General features: G+C 44.1%; 1 protein-coding gene across 6 annotated transcripts; it reads right to left on the reverse strand.

Annotated features, from left to right (window-relative positions):
• Positions 1-920: 920 nt before the first annotated feature.
• On the reverse strand, positions 921-23,879 carry NFYB (nuclear transcription factor Y subunit beta). Of its 6 annotated transcripts, none has more exons than XM_043968474.1 (9): positions 23,749-23,863; positions 17,199-17,416; positions 15,199-15,318; positions 11,866-11,959; positions 10,534-10,664; positions 8,583-8,780; positions 4,204-4,285; positions 1,532-1,611; positions 921-1,375 (listed from the first exon to the last, which is right to left on the reverse strand). In XM_043968474.1, the coding sequence occupies exons 3-9, from the start codon at positions 15,223-15,225 to the stop codon at positions 1,343-1,345; spliced, it is 645 nt and encodes a 214-aa protein (XP_043824409.1). In that variant the 5' UTR covers positions 15,226-15,318; positions 17,199-17,416; positions 23,749-23,863; the 3' UTR covers positions 921-1,342. The 6 variants fall into 6 exon arrangements, with proteins under 6 accessions (XP_043824409.1, XP_043824408.1, XP_043824407.1 ...); XM_043968473.1 differs by lacking the exon at positions 23,749-23,863 and adding an exon at positions 23,264-23,493; XM_043968472.1 differs by lacking the exon at positions 17,199-17,416 and having other exon boundaries at positions 23,749-23,879.
• Positions 23,880-25,683: the final 1,804 nt, after the last annotated feature.

Genomic DNA, 25,683 nt, shown 5'->3' on the forward strand with positions numbered 1-25,683 from the left:
AACAGGAGCTAAACTTAATCCCTACCAAATAAAACAGGGTAGAAAATACAAATCCCCATTAGAAGAATTCTGTCATATCCCCAAATTGCCCCCAAGAAAAGAAAGCTAAGAACAAGCAGTTTGCTAAGTTATACCAAGTTCCATTATCTAATTAGAGTTTATTGCAAAGACAGAGACAACAAACCTGAGGTCAGAGCCCTCTCTTTCCCACTTAAACTCATCTGCCACCAGTTCATCCATCCATCCATTCACTCACTCACTCACTCACCCATGCACCAAATATATTTATACAGAGGGTGTTGGTTAACAGTTCTTAAAGTTCCCCTAGTATAACAGGAAACTTGAACATTGCGATTAAAAAGTAAAAAAGCTCATTTGTCACCAGATTATAAAACTTCTCTTCTAGAAGAAGACATTGTTGTATTTGAAGATTTTGCTTTGAAAAAACCATACACAAAATGAAAAGTACTATGACCAAATTAAATTCAACATATTAATGAGATAAAATCATATTCATAAATTAAGGAAACTCAAAAATAAATCTGGCCAAACAAAGACTTTCAATAAACTAACTCAAAATAACATACTCTATTAACAGGCACAACAAACAGTGTTTCTAATTGTGGTGAACACTGTTAATGGGCATAGGAGATCTTTCCATTTAATAGGTTGGACAATGCTTGGTTAGGGATTAACATTTAGTTTTCAAAATTACACAAAAGGTCCCCGACTCCCTCCCCCAAAACATTTGTAGTCATTTAAGTTGTAAATGGTTTACCAAAAAAAGAAAGGGGAAAAAAATCCTTTAAAAATTAAGTTTCAATAAATATGTCAGTAGCTAAAAATCTAGCTAAGGTTATCATGCAAGACATATACCAAGACCAACTCAATTTTATAATAAAGGCAACTTGCATTCAAAATGAACTCTACCCTCATATTTTATTAAAAGGGCAAACATCATGAATTAACCCAGCTGTTTACTTGAATTATACAAAAGTAACATGATTCAATATGAAAATAAGAAAGTCTACAAATCTCCGACAGTAATAAATCGCAATCTACAATGCATACAGGAGTCATACAGAGCAACAAACTCTTGTACAAAACAAAAATATTTTAATACCTTTAAAATCCAAATTTTTTTCATTGAAATCATTCATGAAAAAAGATTCTCCAGTCGGAATGCACACCTCAATTAGTCAGGCATCAGGGAAGCTACATTACAGCTATTTAATATACAAAGAGACATTTCTCTTCCCCATGTTGTATGTAATGTCTCTGCTTTCGAACTGTCCACTTCTCTCCCATCTTTTTAGATTCTCAGTTCTAATTTTTCTTGAAATCATGAGAATTGAATCTGTTGAACACCAGAAATCTAGAAAAGAGAATTAGTTTTTTAAATAATCTCCTTTTATAGCAAGGCTTCCTTTTTTTTTACCAAATGATTTTATTCATTTAAAAAATTTATTCATTCATTTTCCCAAAAAGAATCAATCAATAAAATATACAGTTTTAGAAACAGCTACTCTACCTGTTGATATGATGTTGTATAAACCATAACATTTTGTTGCTGGCCATCTGTGGTTATTAAACCGGCTGGTAATTGATTAGCTAAAAGACAAAACACATTTGTAAGGCACAATTTAAAAGTTGCTTTTCTAGTCAAGTTCCCAAAGGCCTGGGTTCTCTTTCCAATCCTGTCAATGGCTAGTGAGTGATCTTCAACAAGGAAATCGATCCCCCCCACCCCTTCTCCCTGTGTCCCATTGGTAAACACTTATTGTGCACCTACCATATACCATGTGCTAGACACTTTGAAAGGAACTGGGCAGAGAAAGCCAAAAATGAAATGGCCTGTCCTAGAAGTGCCAACGCTCTCTCAGTGGCAAGGACACACAAAGATAGGCAAGTACACAGCGCTGTTCCCCATACGCCCCCTCCCCTCCCCCCCCCCCCCCCCCCCCCCCCCCCCCCGACTATAAGCTCTTTGAGGGCAGGGACTATTTCACATGTGAAAGACTTTCTAAGCCAAACAGGCATTTGTACTTGCTCCCAGGGACATGCCAGAAAACTTATTACCCCTGCCTCTAGAGATCTTAATCTGAGAGGTTATTATGCACAATTTTGAAAAAATATTTTGGTAACTATTTTAGCATAAGTGGTTTCCTGAATAATCCCATGTACTTAATTGTACACATTTACAAGCATTAATCCAATGAAGGGTCCACAGGCACTGTGGTCCACTTTATCCACTGCCACAAGGCAGCAAGAATAAAACAGGACAGGGGGAAGCTAGGTGGCACAGTGGATAAAGCACTGGCCCTGGATTCAGGAAGCCCTGAGTTCAAATTTGGCCTCAGACACTTGACACTTAGTAGCTGTGTGACCTTGGGCGAGTCACTTAACCCTCGTTGCCCCCCCAAAAAAAGAATAAAACAGGACACAAACATGTTAAGAACCTCTGCTCCAGACATCTTTTTTGTTTTTTGGGGGGTGAGGTGACATGGCCTGGCCTGTACTTTGGCAGAGGTGGACTTGAGACAGGGAGCCCAATGGGAGGCTCCCTGCGACCTGCACTGGGCAGGTGGTGGACGAACTCAACAGATGTGGTGGCGAGCGGCTGCACCCTTGGGGGAGAGTGAGGAGGTGAAGAGATGCCAACATGAATGACCAGAGGAACAGCAGTGCCCGGGCAGACAAAGAGAGGCAGAGGTGGGGCTGGGGGAAAGATTAAGTTTTCTTTTGTTTAGAATGAGTGTTCAAAGTGTTCAGCAGGCCTCTGATGACTGGAGCTCAGGACTAACTATGTGGATCTAGGAGTTATCTGCATGGAGATGTTCATTAAATCCATGGGAATGGAATAAGGTGCCAAGAGAAAGAGGAGGGTCCGGGACAGAATCCTGAGGCACACCCCGCCTGCAGTGAGGCTCCAGAGGGAACACAGACAAAGATGATGATCCAGAAAAGGATCGTGAGGACTCACAGGATGGGGGAGGGGAGGCCAAGAGAGCAGAGAATCTTTGGGATGTTGGGGAGCCCAGTGCCAAATAATGTAAGTGAGAGGGATGAGGCCTGAAAAGGCCTTCAGGAGAGGCAATGAAAAGCTCAAACAGTTTCATATGACTAATGAGGCAGGAGGCCAGGTAGCAAGAATAAAAATAAACATTAAAGGATTAGGGAAATACCAGGACTTCCCCTTTCCTCTTTCATTCTAAGCAAATTAGGATCCTAGTCTGGAGGGTGGGAAGTTTTTTCGGCTTTAATTTTCCTTTCAGGAAAAATCCACCACTAAGTCTTCACACCTCCTTCGGCAGGTCCAGCTTGAAGGCCCTGCGTTCAGATTCCAAAGGGGTTGGTTGGTAAGAATGAACCGCCTAACATATTTATAAGAGAGGCATCACAACATACTAAGATAGGTAGAACATGCTCTCAAATTAGACACATGTTAAAACATCGGGATTCCATTTACTATGTTCAAAACCTTAAGGGAGAATGAAGTTAGCCTTAAGTCTCCCAGTAAAGATCAATGAGGAGTCAATTAGATTAGACGGCATCTTAGATGAGCCTTCCTTCATGTCATGGGCTCATTTGGCAACCCAGTGAAGTTTTTGGCAGGTAGGTGGGACCATAGAGCATTAGGACTGGAATCAGGAATATCTGAGTTCAAATCTTGCCTCAGACACTACCCATGTGATCCTGGGCAAGTCACTTAACCCTGCTTGCCTCAGTTCCATGAGCTAGAGAAGGATTTGGAAAACCATTCCAGTTTCTCTGCCAAGAAAAACCCAAATGAGGTCATGCAGAGTTGGGACAACTGAAATGACTCAACACCGGGAAAGTCTGGTAAAGCCTTCTCAGAATGGTATCAACTGCCTATTGTAAAATATGTTAAGATCACAAAGGAAACCAATTATGTTGAAATAAGTTAATTTTTTTAGAAGTTGAAAAACCAGGTTCTTAGCCCCAGATTAAGAACCTCTGGGTGAGGGTCTGGGTGACTGAACTTCCTGCACAGTGCATTTGGCGAGTGCTCAAAAAGCAATGTTCCCCCTCAATGCCCTTTCCAAGGTTTCCCCAAGGACCCCCCCCCCCAGGAGGCCACAGGAGAACAGGCTTTCAAAACAATTTGGTTCCATCCAGTTCTGTCTCCCCAAGAACAGTGTCAAGAAGAGGACTCAGACGAGGGCCCTGCAGGGAACTTACTGAAAGCTTCTTCGGTGAGCTCCTCACTCAGTCCATCTGTGGTCGTGACGGCTCCACCGATGCCCTTCTCTCCTTTCATTGCCTGCGGGAAAGCCAAACAGCATTCAGAAAGACCCTTTCCCAAGGGCAGCCTCCACTGACTGCTTCCCAAACCAGGGCCTGGTGGCTTCACCGACAGGCAGCACGTCAGCCTCTCTTAATGACTGCCTGACTGAGACTAAGACCTTTTTTAACAGAAGCAGACAATCATTAAGAGATCGTTCTGGCAACACTTTATGGCTTGATCGGTTCCTTTTGAAAAGGATGACACAAGTCCAGCCTTTCTTCAATCACCAGGAAGCTTGTCCATTCACTCACTACCACCCACAGGCTAAATGTGCTCCCCCCTCCACCTCACTCCAGCTTGGGAGTCCAGTGCTCCAGTGACCCACAGACATCATACAGGAAAATTCAGAGCATGGGTTGCTCATTCTTGCTACAGAAACAGAAAAGCTGGAAGCTCAGGCACTTGGTGTGAGTTTCATTTTTGCATCAACCATTTCATTTCTCCATAGCAACAAGGTCAAAACCCTGACTGCACATTTTAAATGGCAGGCTGACCCCTATGTCCAGCTCTAAGGACCTTCCAGGTCTGACTGGTGATCCCCACGTCCTGGAGAAGTGCTGCAAGTGGAATTCCTTTTTCTTTTTACATTTAATAACAGTGATCTAAAAGTGATCAGCGATTTCTACCCCAAGGAGGTCGCTGGAGTCATGGAGCCAGTGAGAGGCGGCTAAGTGTCTCTGACAAGGAAGATGATGGGGGGAGGGGGCTGGGAGAGCTACAGGATGGGAAGGCTGTGAGCAGCACATAGAGGGGAACATGCCCCACTATCCCCAGATAACACTGGCTTCTGACTGCTTTAGAGATGAGGGACTGAAGAACAAACCAGGGTGCTGCTATGTTAAAGCAGGGTTTCCTAAACCTTTTCCACTCAAGACTCCTTTTTGCTTGAGAAATTTTTATGTGACTCCATGGACATACATAGGTAGACAAAATAGGTATACAGAACCTTTTACTGTTGCCAAATTTTTCACAACCCCACCATTCAGTTACCCACAGTTTAAGCTTTGTTGTTAGAGCATAATCAAACACTTGGTTTTTTCCCTTCTGAATTTTTAAAGTAGGATTAACTTCCAGGGACAAATACCAGTAACCAAAACAAAGTACGAGAAAATTAAACAAATTTAAGCCACAAAGACTGCTAATGATATTTGTCTTCTCTCAACTCCAAGATGCCTACACCACACTGCAGAGGAATACCGATGCTTACAGCAACCAGGTCCCTCCAAAGATCTTTCCTTGTTTTCTGAGGATGGGGCTATTTTGCAGCAAACGTTTGTCAATTTGGGCACTTTTCACTTTTTTTGTGCTTTGGTGTCACTGACCCCATTTCACTGTGGATTTGAATGTTCTCCTTGAAACACATGAGTTGCCCCTACTCTCCAAGAGCTGCTGAAATACTTGCAACAGTCACTCAAGGGTGCTCCTCTTTATTGGCCACAGTACCTATTCTTTAAGAACCACAGAATTAAAGCAGACTTTTTTTAAACAAAGCAATGAAACACGTATGGTGTTATGGCACCCAGTGAGGCAGAATAACCGCTCCATCTGGCTTCATCTGGTCAAGGTCAAGTGTCAAGAGACATACACCCACCACCTGAACATGCAGTCATAAAATGGAGGCTCACGGCATTTCAGCTTGTCTCCACCGTGGAGGATGGCTCGGACGCTCACGTGACTCACACAAGCTCCAAATCTAGCACCCTTCAGTGGCCTACACTGTTACTAACCTTCTGGGTCAAAGGGGAGGTGAACACTGGGAGCTGCTAAGACATAATCATTCTAAGGGAGGACCAACACAAAGCCACCGGACACGTTACACAGAGCATGCCTATATGATCATGGCTACATTCTGACTGAATTTTGTTCTCTGCTATTGATCTCTGAAAATTTTATAGATAATAAATGGTTCGACTTGTTTTAATTTCCGTTTGTCTGATTTAATAAAGTTTTCTTTTGAGACTTGCCTATTCATTTCCTTTTCATCATTTATCCTCCGGTAAATGGCTCTTTTAAATGTGCATTCCTTATAACTCTGCATATAAGACTTTTTTTTTGGGGGGGGGGTGAGGCAATTGGGGTTAAGTGACTTGCCTAGGGTCACACAACTAGTTAAGTGTCAAATGTCTGAGGCCGGATTTGAACTCAGGCCCTCCTGACTCCAGGGCCGGTGCTCTATCCACTGCGCCACCTAGCTGCCCCTGCATATAAGACTTTTACTGAAAGTCTAATGCAAAGATTTTCCCCTTGCTTCTCCTCCCTCCAGCTTGTTTCTCTCCTTGTCTTAGAGTTGTGTAAACACATTCCATTTTTAATATTATCAAACATATTCTATGTGGCTATGCTCTACATAGCTAGAGTAAGCCCTATGCCCATCATCCAACAGATGAAACTGGGTCTTGCCAAAGCCCAAACAGGTAATGAGCATGAGAGGAGAAATCTGAACCCAGGTCATCTGATGACAAAACCAAGTTACCACTTGGGAAGAGCACATGATCTTCTTCATAGTTGTGAAGAACACGTTTCCCTGTTGTCTAGTTTTCCTAGGAACGTTTGTGGCATAAGAAAATTAAAGAACTAGGAAATATCATTTCTAAGCTATTTTATTTACTAGGAATTTACTGTGGTAGATGATGGTATGAGATTACTGGTATATTCCCATTTTCCACCATACTACCATTCAGATTTCCCAACAATTTTTATTGAATAAGTAATATCTAAGTGTTCTGTAACTAGATTTATTATACATAAGACCACTGTATATGGAGCTGGTTTTAAAGCTCACTAATCTAGTTCATTCACTGATCTCATACTTATTTTATTTTTTACCCAATATCAGAATTTTTATAATTATTGATTCATATTATGATTTGAGACCTTATGTAAAAATACTTTGCTTTTTTTCTTTTTCCTACTTTCCCTTTATATTCTTGACCTTTTAAAAGTTCAGTTTTGTAATTATTTTATCTAATTCTACAAAGCATAGCCAGGAAATGTTTTGATTATGTAGCATTAAATTTATAGATTTGAGAAGGATGATGTCATGTTATAATAGTATACATTATGCCGAATCTCTCAAATTAGCTGGTATTTATTTTAGTAGTACTTATTTTGAAATTGATTTTAATTATGAATTTTATATTTATATAAGGTAGGTTAATTTGCAGATACTTATGGTCATGATTTTAAATGATATTTCCCTATCTTTTAAAAAAATTTTATTGGAGGTATTAAAAATACAAATTTTTAAAGTATTATTCTCACCATTTTGCTGAAGCTACTAATTATTTCAATTAATGTCTCTTGTTCTTATAAATAACCCTCTGGGAAATTTTCTTATCTGATTCCAGAAAAATAATAGGTTCTTTCTTTCCTCCTACTTTCCATGTAACCCAAAGATCCCAAATTTTCTCTCTGAATATCAAGCCTTTTTGACTATGTGTTCTTTGCTTGTAAACCTTTGCTTTTCAAACCTTGTTTCAGATCATTTTGCTTTCTTTGTTGCACATTCAGTTGTTTCTGCTATGCTGTTTTCAGCATAATTTGATTGATCCTACACTTCTGTTTAAATTTACTACCACTTTCTCCATCACACTTTTTGGTTTCCAATTTGTCTCTCGTCCCATTTTTAATAATGCAGATCTCCCATAGCCAACATGATGTCTCCTGACTAGGAGTCAGGTCTCTTCTCTTTTCATTTCTTTTAAAGCATTTTAAAAATCTGACTGATGCTGTCTTAGGCTAAGCTAAATCCAGCTTCATTCCGGGGATCAGCTGAAATCTGTCATCTCATCTGTCTGATATTCTCTTCAATTCTCACTCTGCTGTCTTTGTCAGAGCCACACAAATAAGATTTCACATAGAAGATAATGTTGCAAGAGAAGAGACTACCCCCAGGGAAACCTGAAGTGTCTAGCTCCATTTCTGGAGTTGAAGAAATGAGCACAATCTGAGTGCCATTAACAAAAACTACTCAAATAGAAGATGAGCAACACAAAAACTCCATTTGTAAGGGAGACCATATCTAGGTTACAACTTCCCTTTCCTCCTGCTGCAGAAAGAAGGGAATTGACCAGAGGCAGCTGCTGTAACTTTCCCATTTAATTTGGTTCAAGCCTGAACAAGTGAAGATAAGAATAAACATCAATGAAAAGACCATGTCTGAGAAAATGCTATGTATACTTTTGATTATGCAAATTGGACCTTTTGATATGCACATGATAAACAGAAATGTCATGGTTATATTGACTTTCTTTGATTACTGCATTTTACCCACCTCTCTGAATTTCTGAAGGTAAAGCTTCAAAGGTTCCACATAACTGTCAAAACCCAAAGTCGACATTGCAAACAGAATATCTTCTCCATTGATGGTCTTCCGCTTTTCCTGGTGACACCTTTCACTGGCTTCAGATGTGATAAAGCTGATGAATTCACTCACACACTCTTGTACGCACTCCTTAGCATCCTTAGCAATCTGACAACAGGAGAAATCCAGGGTAAATCTCTGCATACATCCCTGACACTTCCCTCCCCACTTGCAAAAATAAGACTATGTAGTACACAAAACACATTATTCAAATTACAGCTGTTGCCTCTACTTCCTTTGAATTCAATTTTATTAAGAACAACACAATGCGTGTTACCCTCAACTTTCAAGGCCAGGAGTACATAACACCTGAATGCAAACGGCAGGCAGTCTTAACAGTCCTATTTATAGAAAACAGCCGTGAACATAAGAACTTACTATCAGATAGGAACTACTAGATGTCACCAACTGTCCCTCTATGAGGTAGCTCAAATCATATTTTCTAAGGAGGCAAGAGTCCCACCTATCTTAGAAGCAGAACCATTCTGGCACATACCCTGTAATCCAAAATGTTGTGCTTTGGAATTTATCTAATCTTGTCTTTTTAACCAGTTCTACGAGATTCACAGACTGAAATGTGAATTCACTGACATTTATGGTAAAACCATAAATGTGTTTTTGATGAGTGTTAATGATAACTCATAGAACTCATCTATCTAGAGAAAGATTTCTTAACTGAGACCCATGAACTAGGGTAAGGGGAAATTACTTTTATTTTCACTAACCTCTAACTGAAATTTAGCATTATTTCATTTCATTTAAAGAATGTAGGTCACAACTATGCCCACTGGGCTATAAACTGTTATCTCAAAGAGATAAAAAAACAAAAAGGAAAAGGACCTATATGTACAAAAATATTTATAAACAGGAGCAGCTAGGTGGTACAGCACTGGCCCTGGATTCAGGAGGATCTGAGTTCAAATCCAGCCTCAGACACTTGACACTTACTAGCTGTGTGACTCTGGGCAAGTCACTTAACCCTCATTGCCCTGCAAAAAACAAGACTGGAACCCCCTGAGTCTCTCCCCCACTGAATGTAACACGACAAAGTCTATTCAAAAGTGTCTGGAACCCTCTCGATCCTAAGAGCACTCATATAAGACGGGCCAGCGGGCCTCCAATTATCCCAAGGAGCTTCTCTAGGCATAAGCAAGAGACATTTTCTCTCAGTTAGGAACTTGCAACCACAGGCTTCATGCTCCATTTCCAATAAGGAGAGAGAAATATTCTTTAAAATGGATTAATTTCACACAACAGCAGCAAAGTAAAATTCATAAGCCACCATATTTTGGCCACTGTATGAAAAAACAAATAAACTGCAGTCAGAATGACGGCTAGCCGCGACCAGGTCCAGGGAGGCAGCTTTTCTAGAGAGAAAGGCCAGTTCAGAGACATCTTCCCAACTCTAGATGAGCAAAGTCTGTCTCCAAGTTTAGTCCTCCCAGAAGCAGAAGCAGATCTCTGACCACATTCCAGTAGAACCATACTCCATACACACAGACTTAGAACTGCGTCACTGATGTCATGACACACTCGCTGTACTTGAGATACTGAAATTCTATCAAGTATCACATTTTTATAGCAACTCACCTGTTTTTTAGAATACTTTTTGTTTCAAAAAAGGATTTCAGAGTACTGGGTTTAAAAAAAAACACAAACTTTTCCCAATACTTGAACCACAGGCATTTAAGGGAAAACAATATAACTCAAATAGAATAAAACTAAAAGGATGCAGTGGGCTGTTTCAGGGGGACCGAGTAATCCTAGCTTCAAAAAACTGTTTTGTTCCATATAAGGCTGATTGACCACACAAATGGCTTGCAGATTTACCAGCTGCAGCTGGGTCTCCCACCTCACTTACCTTCCCAGTCTGAGGTATGGCATTCTTCATTATCCTCGCCACGTTGGCAATGGGGAGATAGATGTCTTGTTCTCGGAAACTCTCTTTGGAACCATTTGTGTCTTCATGATCATTCATACTGTCTTCTGTATCTAAAGAAATGAGAGAATTTAGAACCCAAGGTCATTTCAGTGGGATACAACACAAGAAGAGAGGCTTTGAAGGAACCGTGGTGGTTCAGTTCTTGACCCTTGGGATAAAGATCTAAAGATAAGTAACCCTGCATCCCATTTTCTTAGCTTCACAAAGTTCATGCCATTTTGCTTCCCTAGAATCCCTGCCTCCTTCAACTGCCATCTCTGCCCACTCACATCTAGCCACCCTTCTGAGCCTGGCTCAAGCATCAAGCTCCCTAATGAAACACTTCCTCCTCGTACCAACTGGCAGTGATCAATCAATTTCTCTCTCGCATTCGCGCTCGCTCGTTCTCTCTCTCTCTCTCTCTCTCTTGTACTCTCCCTCCCTCCCTCCACTCTGAACTGTCATTATGCCTACTGGCCATACCATTTATACAGTGGACAGAATAATACTTGCATTGTCTACCTCACTAGGTTGTTATGAGGGAAGTGCTTTGGGAATTGCAAAGTGTTATATAAATCTGAGCTATCATCATTATTACTGCCTTGAACTGGACTCGTTTTTAAAGATGTCTCCATCTCCCTTCTCCCCTCTTAGACTATAAGGATGCCTTTCAGTTCACATTTCTGGAAAGGATCAGTTAGCTAATGTCGCATGCAAATTATTCTATCACAAAAGGACTTGGACATTAAAAGTAACAGATTAGGAGCTTCCAGGTTTGTCTAAGGTCAGATATCAGATTTAACAGTAAAGATGCAGAACAATGGCTGTAGATGTTACTCATTCTGGCTTTTCCCCAAATACCACACTGATTTGGGGGCAGAATATGAATTTTCAAACACTAAGATCATCAACAATTTTCTTTTTTTAAAGAAGACACACAAGTCAGAAAGGAAGGGTATTCTAGTGGGTTCTCAAGTTCTCCCCAGTAACACAGAAGCTTCCTGGTGGCAGGGACTGTTTCATCATCTTTGTATTCTCAGGGCTTAGCACACAGTAAGTGCTGAGCAGTTCTTAACTGAATAGAAGAAACTGTTTATAAAGTGCTACTCAGGCATTCAAGAGCCTGTTACAAACACTACACAGGGAGCTGCCAAATATCCCTAGGTCTGATTAATCAGGAAGGAAAAATGAAGAAAAAACAGGGCAGAAGAGAGGGGACAACATCATGTTAGTGAAAGGATGATGACACGTTGTAACCAGAAGTTTTCTTACCATCATGAGGCTGTATCACATAGTGGCTGCCACTAATGTAGTCTGTTGAAATTCCTAATTGCGATGCATCTGTGGTCGAACTATCTCCGTCCATCTAGTTTAAAAAAGCAGCAACAAAAAAGCCCTTTCAATACTCTACATAAGGAGAGATTATTTTCCAAAATACATGGTGGGGGCAATGCTCTTAAGCTGTCAGGTGAGTGGTCAAATGGACTTGTTCAAAGAGTTAAGCCTAACTCAACAAAAATATTGGTGGTTTTCCACTGGGAGGCCTTTTATTTATTTCCTTACCCCTAGAGACTTCCTGATCCTGGAAAATAAGCAGTAGGAATGAGATCAGAAGAAGAACCAAACTTTCCTCCAAATAACCTATGCCCCTCATATTGCCACACGTGCCTCAGTCTCCTCTCTGTCTTTCTCTACAATGTGAACGCCCCACTGAGCTGATGGGCTAGTGGGCCCATCTGAGGCAGCTAAGCAATAACCATGAATAACAGCTCTGTGCCTGGAGTCAGGACAACCTGGCTTCAAATCCTGCTTCAGACACTTACTAGCTGTGTGGCCCTGGGCAAGCCTGCCAGCCTCAGTTTCCTCAATCACAAAATAAGGATAATAATAGCACCTACCTCCCTGGGTTGTTCTGAGGATTAAATGAAGTGCTTAGGACAATGCCTGGTACACAAAAGGTACTTAATAAAAGCACGTTCCCTTCCCTATCTATGTTCCACCCCCACTCAGTATCTTTACACTTGAGAGCAGAATGATCTTTTGGTACAAACAGTCTCCCCGCCCTTGCAGACTCACTCACAAGTGCTACTACGGGCCTTCAGGTCTAACAGTGTGGTCTCCGCCCCCCCCCCCCCCCATCTGACATGATCCGCAGCTAAGGAGGAAATCAGTGAGGGACAGAATATCACTATGGAAAGTTTCACTTAGAAATAAAGGATTTCTATAGAAACAAGGATTTGTGAGCCATTAAGAGACTGTATTGTGCAAAGGGCCTGTATATCCCAGTTGTAAGCTTCTTGAGAGGAAGAATGACAGAGTAGACTCTGGCCTTGTATTTTCTCCAGAACCTTCTAAAGAATCAATCTTTATTGAAGGAATCAAGAGGATGCATCAGGTGCTTAGAAAAGGGACAAGGTTATGGAAAATGCTTCAGAGCTCTGAGGCTAAAGACCCGAGTCACAATATTATCTCTGTCTCCCAGGGATCACAGGGTATTTTATTGCCTTCTATTTCCTGGTTAAGAGTGAATTCCTCCTGGGAGGCAAGGGCTAACAGAATTAAAGAACAGAAAGTAGACTATTTGTAGAGATTAAAGGAAACGGAATATACTTAGCTATTTCCACTCTACCTTTGAATACCCCCAACCCTGTTATCAGTACCTCTCAAATAGATATTTAGTGGAATAGTATGATTTCACAGAAAAAACTGCCATCAAGAAAACTGGTAGATGGGGGCAGCTAGGTGGTGCAGTGGATAGAGCATCAGCCCTGGATTCAGGAGGAACTGAGTTCAAATCCAGCCTCAGACACTTGACATTTACTAGCTTTGTGACTAGCTGGGCAAGTTACTTAACCCTGCAAAAAGAAAACCTTTAAAAGTATCCAGTTCGGGGCGGCTAGGTGGTGCAGTGGATAAAGCACTGGCCTTGGATTCAGGAGGACCTGAGTTCAAATCCAGCCTCAGACACTTGACACTTACTAGCTGTGTGACCCTGGGCAAGTCACTTAACCCCCATAACCCTGCAAAAAGAAAACTGGCAGAAACCTTTAAAAGTATTTAGTTCATCTTATCTAAACAAATGTTGAAAACTAAAATTAATTAATTGATATATTTTTTAAAGTATCCAGTTCAAACCCATTATTTTATAGATGAGGAAACTGAATCCCAGAAGGGTTAAGTGACTTGCTTTGGGTCATATAAGTGGGATGCGCAAAAATTCAAACCCTGCACTCATTCTACCTATCCAGCACTGCCTATGGATCAAAAAAACAAAAACAAAAACCCTAGAAACTATAAGGGGGAAAAAACCTGCTAAGGAGATCAATCAATTAAAAAGAGAGGGGGACAACCAGGTGGTACAGTGGATAAAGCACCAGCCCTGGATTCAGGAGGACCTGAGTTCAAATTCAATCTCAGACACTTGACACTTACTAGCTGTATGATCCTGGGCGAGTCACTTAACACTCATTGCCCCCCCCCACACACACACACACACAAAAAGAGATAAGCCTCTTTCATTTGGTTTTAGGCTCTACCTCAGAAAGATTAGATTTCCCAGCCTCGTGCCGAGGAGGAGGATGAATCTCCTAAATTCACTGGCAAGGGACACCCTTAATGTAAGTCAACAAACACATACTGTCTGCCACAGCCAGAGTACTGTAGCAAGAACCCTACCAACAGCTTTGTACCTTAATTTACTCAGCTGTTTAAAATAATAACAACAAACATAACCTTCATTACATTGGGTTGCTGGGACGATTAATGAACAAGTCTGAAAAATACCTTCACTTTCTTAAAAGGCACTGTACAAAAGTGTTTCAAAGTCAGGCCAATCAGTGGTGCTTCAAATCGAACTCTTGCACTAGGATACCGGGGCCCTAAACACGTCACTTAAGTTTTAAAGGATCAAAGAATCATGGATTTAGAGCTGGAAAGGGACCTTAGAGGTCTTCTTCAGTTAGTTCAATCCTTTTATTTTACAAATGAGGAAACTGAGGCCCAGATAGAAAAAACTATTTGCCCAAAGTCATATCAGGCCCGAAGTGGCAAGGCCAGGATTTGGGTCCCGATTCCCAAGCCAGCACTCTCTCCCATCTTGCTTATCCTGGTTCCAATTTCTTTATTAGAAAACCCACCATAGTGAAAAGACATAAAAGTCAACCCTTCGGGACTAAAGTATTGAAGCTTCTGGCCATGTCTAACAAACACACAAAGAGACAAAGGGCCGCACAGTCACAGGCTACACAGGTTCCATTTAAGAGCTGTGGGCATCAGAACCCTAAACAGGTTTTCTCAGAGGAGACAAAGGAATGGTGACGAATTGGTCCTTTTTGCTTATTCCCCTACGTTTCATTAATGCAGATTCTTTAAGGAAACTTTAGGAAGCATAGATAGTACTTTACTGAAGTCTTCCCATAGGTTTGAACCATGCAAACGTGATGATTTTCTCATTTCGATTATTTGCTAAATATGTAGCCTGGGTTTCAGAACTATATCAACAAACAACCCAAGGCGGACACCTTCTCCCCTTCATTAACTCAAAATGTGAGGTAACCCGGCTCATTTCAAGTGCTTGATGGAAGGTATAATCAAAAACAAACTGACCTTTAACACAGGCATAAATGAGCTCATCTGTGATCTATACAGTGACTGGAACAATCTTCTAGGTGTTCCTAGCTGGAAATGCTGCGGTTGGCAGCTCACTTAGAGGAATAAAAGGCAAACCTGCAGGTATGCAGCAGAGCAAATAATTACTTTGGAGAATATGAAAAGAAAGTAAACCGATTCCTAGTTCTAGGAGTTTTCTTGAACAAGGAGTTGCCTAAGTTTTCCCCTTAGGCCGCTATGAGCTATACAGTGACCTTAACTGAGTTATTCCTTTCATCTCTAATAAATCCATCCACAGGTACATTAAAGGTGTAATTCCTTGAGCATCTGAGGATTTTTTTTCAGGATCTGAAATTAGCATTTTAAATTGGAAACATGCTTTACAAATGATTAATTATTCCTTGGAATTATTTTACAATACACACCTTAATAACTGCTATTTCTATTTGATAAACCTCATCCAAAAAGTCTTGTTTCAAAGACCCAAACAGTAGAGTCAGAACTGCGTGTCAATGACCTTTCTTGGTTTTAATGTTCATTTGCAACTGCCATTACAATGTGCCAACTCCTGGTGGGACTGCTGCACCCCCACAGTTTAGCACCATGCCTTGGCATCCAAGCGGGCACCAAAGAAGTATAAGCTGAACGGAATCTTCGAGGCGACACTGAAAAGTGTCATTAAGATCCCAGCAGACACCTTCCCGTATCAAATGTGAGATTAAAGGTCAAGATTACTCCTTGTGCCAGTTTATAACTTAAGGGGAAATCAAGCTGAGTATCCCAAAACCTTCTTTAATTGCCCAATCTATCTCTTCTTTCTACAGTCACTAACTGTTTATCAAAGCTCACTAAAAATATTTAAGAAATGTCATTGATGGAAGTTTGAAATGTCGCCAGAGTTTTAAAAGATAAAAGCTAATAATAGAAAATATGTGCTGCACACAGAGGATAAAACATTAATATGAGAAATGACATTTGCAACTCGGCTGGGTCCAGGGCCTTATGTCTCCATGAAATATCTTCTGATTAATTCTTGGTCACTACCGTATTGGCCCCAGCCTGAAGCCTTCTATATTCTCTGCGAAGGGCCTAGACAGTTATTACGACAGGGACTTTTAGCCATCTGTGTCAGGGATCCATCCCTTCCCTATCCTGATAAATTCCCTGGACCCCTTCTCAGAATAACGTTTTTACATGCATGGGATTACAAAGGAAACTGATTAGAGTTACCAACATTTTCGAAAAGTACACAGAGCAGAAGTGAGGAAGCTAAGCTCTCCTCCTGTGGACACACTGCTCTGCTCATAGTAGACACCTGACAAAAATGTGTCAAATCACTCAGAGAATGATCATTTAAAAATCTGAAGCTGGGCAGCTAGGTGGCACAGTGGATAGAGCACCAGCCCTGGAGTCAGGAGGACCTGAGTTCAGATCCGGCCTCAGACACTTGACACTTACTAGCTGTGTGACCCTGGGCAAGTCACTTGACCCCAATTGCCTCACTTAAAAAAAATTAAAAAAAAAAAAATCTGAAGCTAATGGAAAGACATTTTGTATAGATCTACGACCTTAAAAATGTACAAAACAGGCTGCGGTGAAGCTTACTCAAATCAATTAAAATCACTAAATCTTCAAGTTCATTTTAACCAATGATTTTTTTTTTCCTAAAAATATTCCTGGAAATAAACGTATCACAAGCTGAGGCTGGGAAATCGCTTTAGTTTTGTGGTAGCAGTATTTGATGTATTAGAGAATAACTTCTTTGGGGAGGTTAAGTTTCATTCTAGCCTGTCTGGTAGGTAGCACACTCCCTGGCTCCATCAGCTCTCTCTCCTTTAGACAGCATATGGAAAACAAGGCCAATACTATATGACACGTTCCATTTCAGCCTCATTCATCCATCACTTACTCCTCTATTTCTCCTCTCGCCCTTTCCTCCAATCATGGAAGAAGAGTTCTCTTATCCTGCCCACTGGAACCTACCTACAGGACAGTACCTTTTTTCCTCCTTCGGGACCTCAGTCGCACAATAACCTGCCCTTTCTCTTTTCTTAATAATCGTTGAGATTCCTATAGCTCTTTAGAGTTTGCAAAACACAGTACAAAGAAAGCTTCTTCCTCTCCTAAGGCTCCATCCTTTCTTCCTTCAAATGTGTGATTCTAGTGGTAAGAAGGCTGGTCTCTGAGGTAGACAACCTTTGTTTGAAGGTCAGACCTAAAACGGATCATAAGGAAGAAAGTCACTTCACAGCTGAGTTCCTCAAATTCCTTATCAGGAAAGAGGGATAGGAATACTTTACTGGGTTGTTTGGAGAACAGCCCTTGTTTAAAAAAACCAAACACCCCCCCCCCAAAAAAAAACCCTCAAGAGCTGGATGAGCAGAAATTGTTTCTTTTTTCTAAGTAAATTCTTTCTTCTGCTCTTCCAATAACTCCGTCCTGCCTCCTGGAACACGAGGGCTCACTCCCTGCCCCACTTCCGACTCCATCATGACAAAAACTGCTCTGGAAGTTCACCAGTGAGTGAATCCTAGCTCATCCTTGTAGCCTTCTACCATGCCCCCTTGCCCTCCCTGTGCATGCTCCCATCCTCCTCTCCTCCTGGTTAGCACCTATCCCGTTTCCCCCTATACTTGGCCATCCCTTCCATTCTTCTCTTTTCATGGTGACTTTCCTTGGAAGACCCATCCAATTGCATGGCCTCAACCACCCCAAATCTGTCCTTCCGTCCCCCAGTCCAATAAAACGATCATCACTGCAAACTCGACAATCCCAAATTGAATTCCTCTTCCCTGGCATCTTCCAGCTTTGTATCCCACTCCATTTCTGTGAGCTAGACCACCAGCCTTTCTCTTCATGCCCTATCTTGACATCAAGCTCTTTTTTTTGTGTCCTTTGGAATTTCTCTTGGTTTCAAGGGAGGATTCAACTGGGAAAGTGATCAAATGAGTGGAATGGACAAACAAAAGGTCTGTGTTTAGCGTTTGCTCTTCATTCCTCTGAATCCCATCGATGAAGCCCAACATCACTGTGGCCAAGATTACCTCAATGCTCCCCTGTATGGTCTCACTGCCTCTGGTCTTTCCTCCTCCAATCCACCTTCCTTACTGTTGGGAGGCACCTTCCCAGACCTACTCATTAGGTCACTTTTTGGATCTCAAAAACCTGCCGCAGCCCCTCTGTTGCCTCCTCTGCCCCCCACTGGCGTCTCCTGGCATTTCCCGATACAGAGCTGTTCTGAGGCCCCTTCTCTACCTCTGCCCATGGTGTCTCAGGCTCCTGGGAGGTCCGCCATCTCCCTAAATGGGAAGCATTCTTCCAGGCCCAGTCAAGTCCCACTTCTTCCATAGGCTATTTCCTGACTACTGCAGCCGATCTCTCTTCTCTCCATCCCTACTCCATTTATAACCAAGAACACCAAGTTTAACATTTACATGCTTCCTGGGGCCTGATCTTGGCTAGCTCTTCAGACAGACAGTGAGCTCCTCCTGCCCAGGAATTATGCCACAGCCCAAGGCCAGTGATGGGCAACTAAAAGCGGCTCAACAAGTGCCTGTTCTAAAATACAATGTAATTCGAACCCCCCTCCCCAGTTCAGTTATAGAGTGCTCACAATAACCCTGCCCAGTAGGTGCCTTAAGCTTTGTCCTAGATTGCAGCGCCAGGGAGTTGATAGTACTGTTACATATGAATGTGAGGATTGGAACCTAGATCTCTCTTCCCTGTGTGCTGCAACTCCCAGGCTCCAGCTAGCAAACACTCACATGGATTTACACGAACAACAAAAATCTTTTAGGAGTTACATTTATCTTCATCAACAACTATAGGAACCACAAAGCCCAGAGAATCGTGAGCTCAAGGATAGCTGGGGTTGGAACCAAATAGGTCCATTAATAATGGGCATGAATCCGGGCTAAGGGTGGTCCTGGACTTTGCTTCCTCTCCTTCCTTAACTGTGCTACAAGGCTAGAATGGTGCTAGTGCCCAGCTCGGTACTCAAATGTTTGCCAAATAAAGACACTTTTAGAAAAAAAATGACACCCGGGGGCAGCTAGGTGGCGCAGTGGATAGAGCACCGGCCCTGGAATCAGAAGTACCTGAGTTCAAATCCAGCCTCAGACACTTAACACTTACTAGCTGTGTGACCCTGGGCAAGTCACTTAACCCCAATTGCCTCACTTAAAAAAAGTCCTAAGAAAAAATGACACCCATAGAGTTGGACTGTGGTCCTAACAAACCCCTGGATCTTCCTGTGCACACCAGAGGCAAAGGAGCAAAGACACAAAGTCATAGGGGAACCTGAAGCAGCCTGGGAAGCCTCTTCACTTCTGTAGGGCTCAGTTTCCTCAAATGAAAAATGAGGTGGTTGGTGTAACTTTCTCTGAGGCCCTTCCCATCTCTAAGAGTCTACTTATAGACTGAAGCTGTTTACAAATAATACTGAAGACACCAACTAATTCCTCAACATTCAGAGGGTCTAGGTCTTGGTCCTTCAGGTGAGCCTCAGTGCAAGAAAGCTTTTTTAAAAAGGAGAAACTTTTCTAATCTCAGAATGTGAAGTTCTGAAGTTACATAAAATCTTCCAGATGAGAAAATTATGTTGTTCAAAGAATAAAAGAAAATACAAAAGCAAATCAAGCTTATGATTTCAAAGTAGCACCTTACTGTATTCTGGACAGAAGTGATCTAACCAGCCCCTAGATCTCAGCACAAATAGCAGAAAGACTAGAATTAGAACTGGATCTTCTCCATTTCTCACTCCCATTTCAAATGTAAAACTAGATTGCAAAGTCCCCTCTCTCCAATACACAAACCTCTCTTACTGTAATATGGAATTCTTTGATCTTTATTTTTAAGCATGCATTCCTCAAAGAAGTAAAAACCAGACAATTTTTCTCTTACCAAATGCTCTAACAAAGGGCTACACAGCAACACATGGCATTTTGAAATGTGCTACATACACAAAGGCAATTTCCTAATTGCTTATAGAGTAAAGCTCTTTTCATACCTAATTGACCAGGAAACATTGTCCCCCCCCCCAGCTCCCCAATTCTCCCAGCCAGAACACAAGGCTGCCTCATCTGCTTGCCAAAACATTCCCAAAACAAAGACCTTAAAACTAATGGAAAGGATTTTTAATTTAAAAGCAAAAGACTTAGGTTCAAAATAAGACTGGTTCCACTTGCTGCCTTGTGACCTTGGGCAAGTCACCTCACTTCTTCCAGACCTGTTTCCTCCACTGTAATATGTGGGAGGCTGGATTACAGGACCATCAGAAGTGCCCTTGTCTCTATACTTGAATAAAAAGGCCAAACCACACCAAGTTGTCTGGCCTCATACAGTAAGTCTGTATTCTTAAGAGAACACACAAAATCAATGTATGTTTTTGTGCAACTATATTTTGTCCTTTTTTTTTTTTAAGGAAGCTATGAGTTCTATATAAAGGCTTAAAGGAATTCACACATCTATTCAATGTTTGAAGAAATGCAAATTTTTATCTAAGAAAAGCACTAGCCTAACAGCCTTCCTTGGCACCAATGACTAGGATTTTGCAACAAGATAATCCTTAAATGAAGGCACAAGGGCTTACAGGGAAGGCACGACTGCCTTTTACAGCACTCAGATCAAAGTTTCAGCACCAGGCAGAGGCAACAATCTAGCTCCTGACTCCTAGCTGATTGCTACTTTCCACATCAGAATGCTCATCTTACCAGTGTCAATGGACTAGACTTGGAACAGCAACTGCATTCTGAAAATTTCTGGGAATGTCCTTACTGCTGGGCTCCGGGGTCTGCCCTCCCTTCCCATTTTTCTTTAAAGGGTTGGATGCTGCCCGACCCTTTCCTTTCCCAGTAATTCTGTTTTTTCCCCCCGCAACGATAGCTGAAAGTGTCATTTGTAGATCCTAGGAAAGGCTCTGTTCTCGTTCTCTCTCTCTCTCTCTCTCTCTCTCTCTCTCTCTCTCTCTCTCTCTCTCTCTCACACACACACACACACACACACACACACACACACACACACACACACACACACACACACACACACACACACCTAAAAGTCTACTTCTTTGCCAAAGCCCACCTCCAAGACTTTTCACACACTGGGGACCATGGCAGGGGAACCACATCCAGAATTTCTTCCCTGTGACTTTCTCTCCAGAACAGGAGGAGGAAGGGGACACATAGGATAGCCTCATCTCTCTCCTTGGGAGGCATTTTAGGAGTGGTAGAGGCAAGCCCAGCCAGGCCCCGAGGCAGGCCAGAACTAGGAAGGCTGGACAGTATTAAGAGCTAAAGCAAAGTAACTGAAAGAAGATGGGGGACATGTAGAGGAAGAGAGGAAAAGAGTCTCCTGACTGTACACACCCCAAACCAGGGGGCTCATTCTTTAGATCCCTCTTTCTTAACCAGAACTCACCTTCAAGGCTTCAGAAAGGGGGGAAAGGGAGGGGAAGGAGCTCATTTCCTGCTCCCCTCCATCCAAGGCCTCCCTCTCTTTCTCTAGCACCCTGGGCTTGGGGAGAAGGGAAGAGCTCTCCCTCTCCCCACTCACACTGCAGGGCTCTACACTACCAGGAGTGCAGGGTTTGGGGAGATTCAAGTTCTGATCACAAGCACTTTAGTCGAGAGACCTCTTTAGCCTCCATCCCTTCTCTGTAAAATGAGGGGGTAGGCCTCGACAGCCTCTATAAATCCATGATCCTATGTCCCCTATCTCTCCCAGCACACCTTGACCCCGGCCGCCCTCAATGACCACATCCTAAAGCACTGAGAGTACTTTGCACATATTAAGGCATCCAATAAATGCTTGCTGGATTGATGTGGGAGTCAGAGAAGGCAGGGCTGGTCCCTACTACCAGCCTCCAAAAAGCCTCCTTTTAACCCCAGTTTTTCACCAAATGTTCTAGGCCTAGGGACCCCTTCTCAGAATAATGTGTCCAAAATGCAAATGCAAATACACAGGATTACAAAGGAAACCAATGACACTGAAATACCTAACCAATTCCCAGACCCCAGGTCAAACACTCCTATCAAAACTCTGGGCACAGAGGGCTTGGACCTGTGAGGAAGGATCCTGAACACAAGCAAGAAGAGGAGGGAGTGGCTGTCCCCAACAACACCCCAAGCCAGAACACTGTCTTGTAAATCCTATTTCTCCTAAAGTACCCTCCCCCCATGCTGGAGAACAGGTCCCTCACTTCCTCTGACAGGCTGGTGATGCTTAGGGATCTCTTCTCTGAATGTCACAACTAGGAAAGCATCAAATAAGACCCCGAGGATCACAAAGGAAACCAAGTATGTCAATTTTCCCCCCATCCAAATTCAAAGACCCCCTGAAATGAGGGGTTGGGGGGGGTGACCCTGAAGCCCAGGGGTTAAGGAATCCTATCCTGGAGAGGTGAGGAAGTGGGGATGCCTGGTACCCTGCACACAATTCTTGGCTTAGCAAAGAGGTGAGGGGCTGCTCCCTCGGCCAGCACCCTAATCTCACCAAAGCAGAGGGCTCCTGCCTTCAGCCCCAACTCCCTGAAACTTACCCACACCCCAGAAAGCTGACAAAGGAGTGTTCTGCAAAGAGGACGCCCTGGACGACTCGCTGTACTGGAGACGGGGTTAAGAAAAGGAGGTTTCTCCCTGAGCCCCCCACCCCCAATATTCTAATCTACCCGAATGCCCCTCACCTAAGAGGAGGTCGGAAAGAGTCCTGGGTGGGGAGGGAGCAGACAAACTGGGGAGGGGGCAGGGGAAGGATCTCACAACACTTACGACCCCCCCCTCCCGCTGACAAGCAAGGCCCTCTCTAGGTAAGCGGTAGGGGTACCCACCTCCCCACCAGTGAATGAGCATTGATTAAGCTCTTACTATATGCCCGGCACTGTGCCAAGGTTGGGGATACAAGTGCAGGCAAACCGGGCGGTGGGCAAGGAGAGGGGGCAGTGGGGGGAGGGGGGAAGGGCAGGACTCCCCCTCCCCAACAACCAGCAGCGGGGCCCTCCTCTCACCCCCCCCCAGGGTCCTATGGGGAGGGGGCCAGGGGACGGCGCTCCTTCTCTGACCCCTACCTCCGGAGGACGGAGTGTCCGGGGCGGGGGGAGGGCTCCTGCCCCCCTCCCAACAGAACCCCCGCGTCTCCTTCGGGTCCCTTTTACCCCGCAGTCCTAGAGAGGAGTCCGCGGCGGAGGAGGGGGCCCCGACCGCGGGCCCCCCCCATCCCTTTAACCCCGAGGAGACAAAGCGGGGGCCGGGGCCCCTTCCCCCCGCCGGCCCGGGGCCAGCGTGGCGCCGGGCGCGCCGCGGGGGGCCAGCTCCCCGTTAGGCGGGGGAGGGGCGCCCTCCCCTTCCCCCCCCCGCGGCCCGCGCCCCCGCCCCCCCGGCCCGAGCCAGGTTCCGCCGCGGCCGCCAGGCCCCGCCGCCCGGGCCTCCTCCATCGGCGGCCGGCACAAAGGGCGGCCCCGGCGCTGTGAGGGGCCCGCGGCGGGCGGACAGCTCATTCGAGCGGCGGCGGAGTGGCTCGAGCCGCGATCATTGGCCGAAGGCAGGCACCAACCTCCGCTGCAGCCCTGGTTGGCTCCCGTCTCCAATCGGCTGTTTGGTTGGACGGAAAATGGCTGCGAAGGAACCAGTCCCAGCGCGGAGCCCCGCTTCCAGGGCCCGGCCTCCCCTCCCGCCGCCGTCGCGCCGCCGCGCCGCCGCCGCCACCGCCGCCGCCTCCGCCGCGCCCGCGCCCGCGCTCTTCCCGGGGCCCGGCCACCCGCCCTCCGCGCGCGCGGGCGCGAGGACGCGAGGGCGAGCGCGGGGCCCGCCGCAAGCCCCGCCTCCCGGCCGGCCCGGAGCTGCGCGCGCCGCACCTGAGCCCGAGCCCGAGCCCGAGCTGAGCCGGAGCGGAGCTGGGGCAGCTGCTGCTGCTCCTGCTGTGGTGCGCGCTCGCCGCCCCCGCCTCCCGCCCGCTGCCTGGGGACGGAGGAAGGCACGCAGGGGCACCGGCTCATGCTCGCCGAGCTTCGGAGCCCTGGGCTCGGGACCGTTTGGTGCCTGCCCTCGCTGGAGGAAACTTGGCGGAGTGCATGGGACTGCACTTGCTTCCTTCTACCGGACTGGTGAAAGCACGGGTCCGCCAGCATGCAGCGCTTCCCCCGCGTCCCGGTGCCCCGCACGGTGCTAGGCATACAAATAGCTTACAGCGGGGCGGACAAGTCAAGGGACTTGTCCAAGCTCCCTCAACCAAGCATCTGAAGCCAGTTTGGAACTTGGGTCTTCCCACGTACATACATTCTGACTCCTTACTTTCGTCCAACCCTCCAAGTAAGACCTTGGAGGCCTGAGGCTTTTATTTGTGTAATTTTTAGGACACAGTAGGTGTGTAATAAATGCTTTTTGATGGACACGTCCATCTCCTGCCTCCGAGACTTTCTACAGGCCGGACCCCCCAAGCCTGGAGTGGGTGCCCTCTCTGCTCGTGTCTGCTTCAAAGCGCACCATAATAGACCACTTTCCGCACCTTTCCTAAGTTGACTCCTCAGCTGGAAATTTCCTTGTTTGGCATTGTTGGGTTTTTTAATCATAAAAGTATTTTATTTTCTAGTTACATGTAGAGATAGTTTTCGACATTTGTTTTTATACGATTTCTATTTCCAAATCTTTCTCCCTCCCTAAGACAACAAGCAATCTGATATAGGTTATGTATGTACAATAACAATTCAACATATTTCTGCATTCGTCACCGTTGTGAAAGAATCAGAACAAAAGGGGAAAACCTCAAAAAAAAAAAAGTAGAAATAGTATGGTTCAATCTGCATCTAGATTCCACAGTTCTTTTTTTTTCTGGATTTGGAGAGCATTTTCCATCATGAGTCCTTTGGGACTATCTTGTATTGCTGAGAAGAGTCAAGTCTATTGCAGTTGACCAAAACACAATGTGTACAATGTTCTCTTGGTTCTGCTCATCTCCCTCGGCATCAGTTCATGTAAGTCCTTCCAGGTTTCTCTGAAATCTGCCTGCACATCGTTTCTTACAGCACAATAGCATTCCATTACATCCATATACCACAACTTGTTCAGATTGGCACTTTTTTTTGATGACCCAACAGGTTTAGTGAACCTAGCTAAGTAATTAGAAACCTTCTGCAAAAGCAGATGCATTTGTGATCTAAGTCCTGTTCTTGTAGAGAGTAGCCTGAGACTTGTCCATGGTCACACAGACCTGGACTTCCTGACATTGACTATACTTTATATTTATCTGTGTCTATGTTGACACACTAACCATTAGGCTTTCTGCAGTGCCTGCCACATAAAAGACATTTCATGACTGTTGATGTTATATTTACCTTATTAGGTTGTTGTGAGACTCAAATGAGATAATATGTTACTTTTTTCAAAAGCTTCAAAGTCAGTTATTGCAGATGAAGAAGGAGGCTTGGAGTGATCTGTCCGGTACTAAGTGGTAGGGGAAGGATTTGAAGTCATTTTGCCCTGACTCCAAAGT

The sequence above is a fragment of the Dromiciops gliroides genome, chromosome 5, assembly GCF_019393635.1.
Source record: "Dromiciops gliroides isolate mDroGli1 chromosome 5, mDroGli1.pri, whole genome shotgun sequence".
In the NCBI taxonomy this organism is placed as follows: Eukaryota; Metazoa; Chordata; class Mammalia; order Microbiotheria; family Microbiotheriidae; genus Dromiciops; species Dromiciops gliroides.

Excerpts from the sequence above, each read along its gene's own strand:
- NFYB (XM_043968472.1), bottom strand. The coding sequence starts at position 15,225 with ATGAGCTCATTTATGCCTGTGTTAAAG. Across the intron at positions 10,665-11,865 it reads TGTGATACAGCCTCATGATG|ATACAGAAGACAGTATGAAT; the intron begins GTAAGAAAACTT and ends TCATTTCTTTAG. Across the intron at positions 1,612-4,203 it reads GCTCACCGAAGAAGCTTTCA|CTAATCAATTACCAGCCGGT; the intron begins GTAAGTTCCCTG and ends TTTGTCTTTTAG.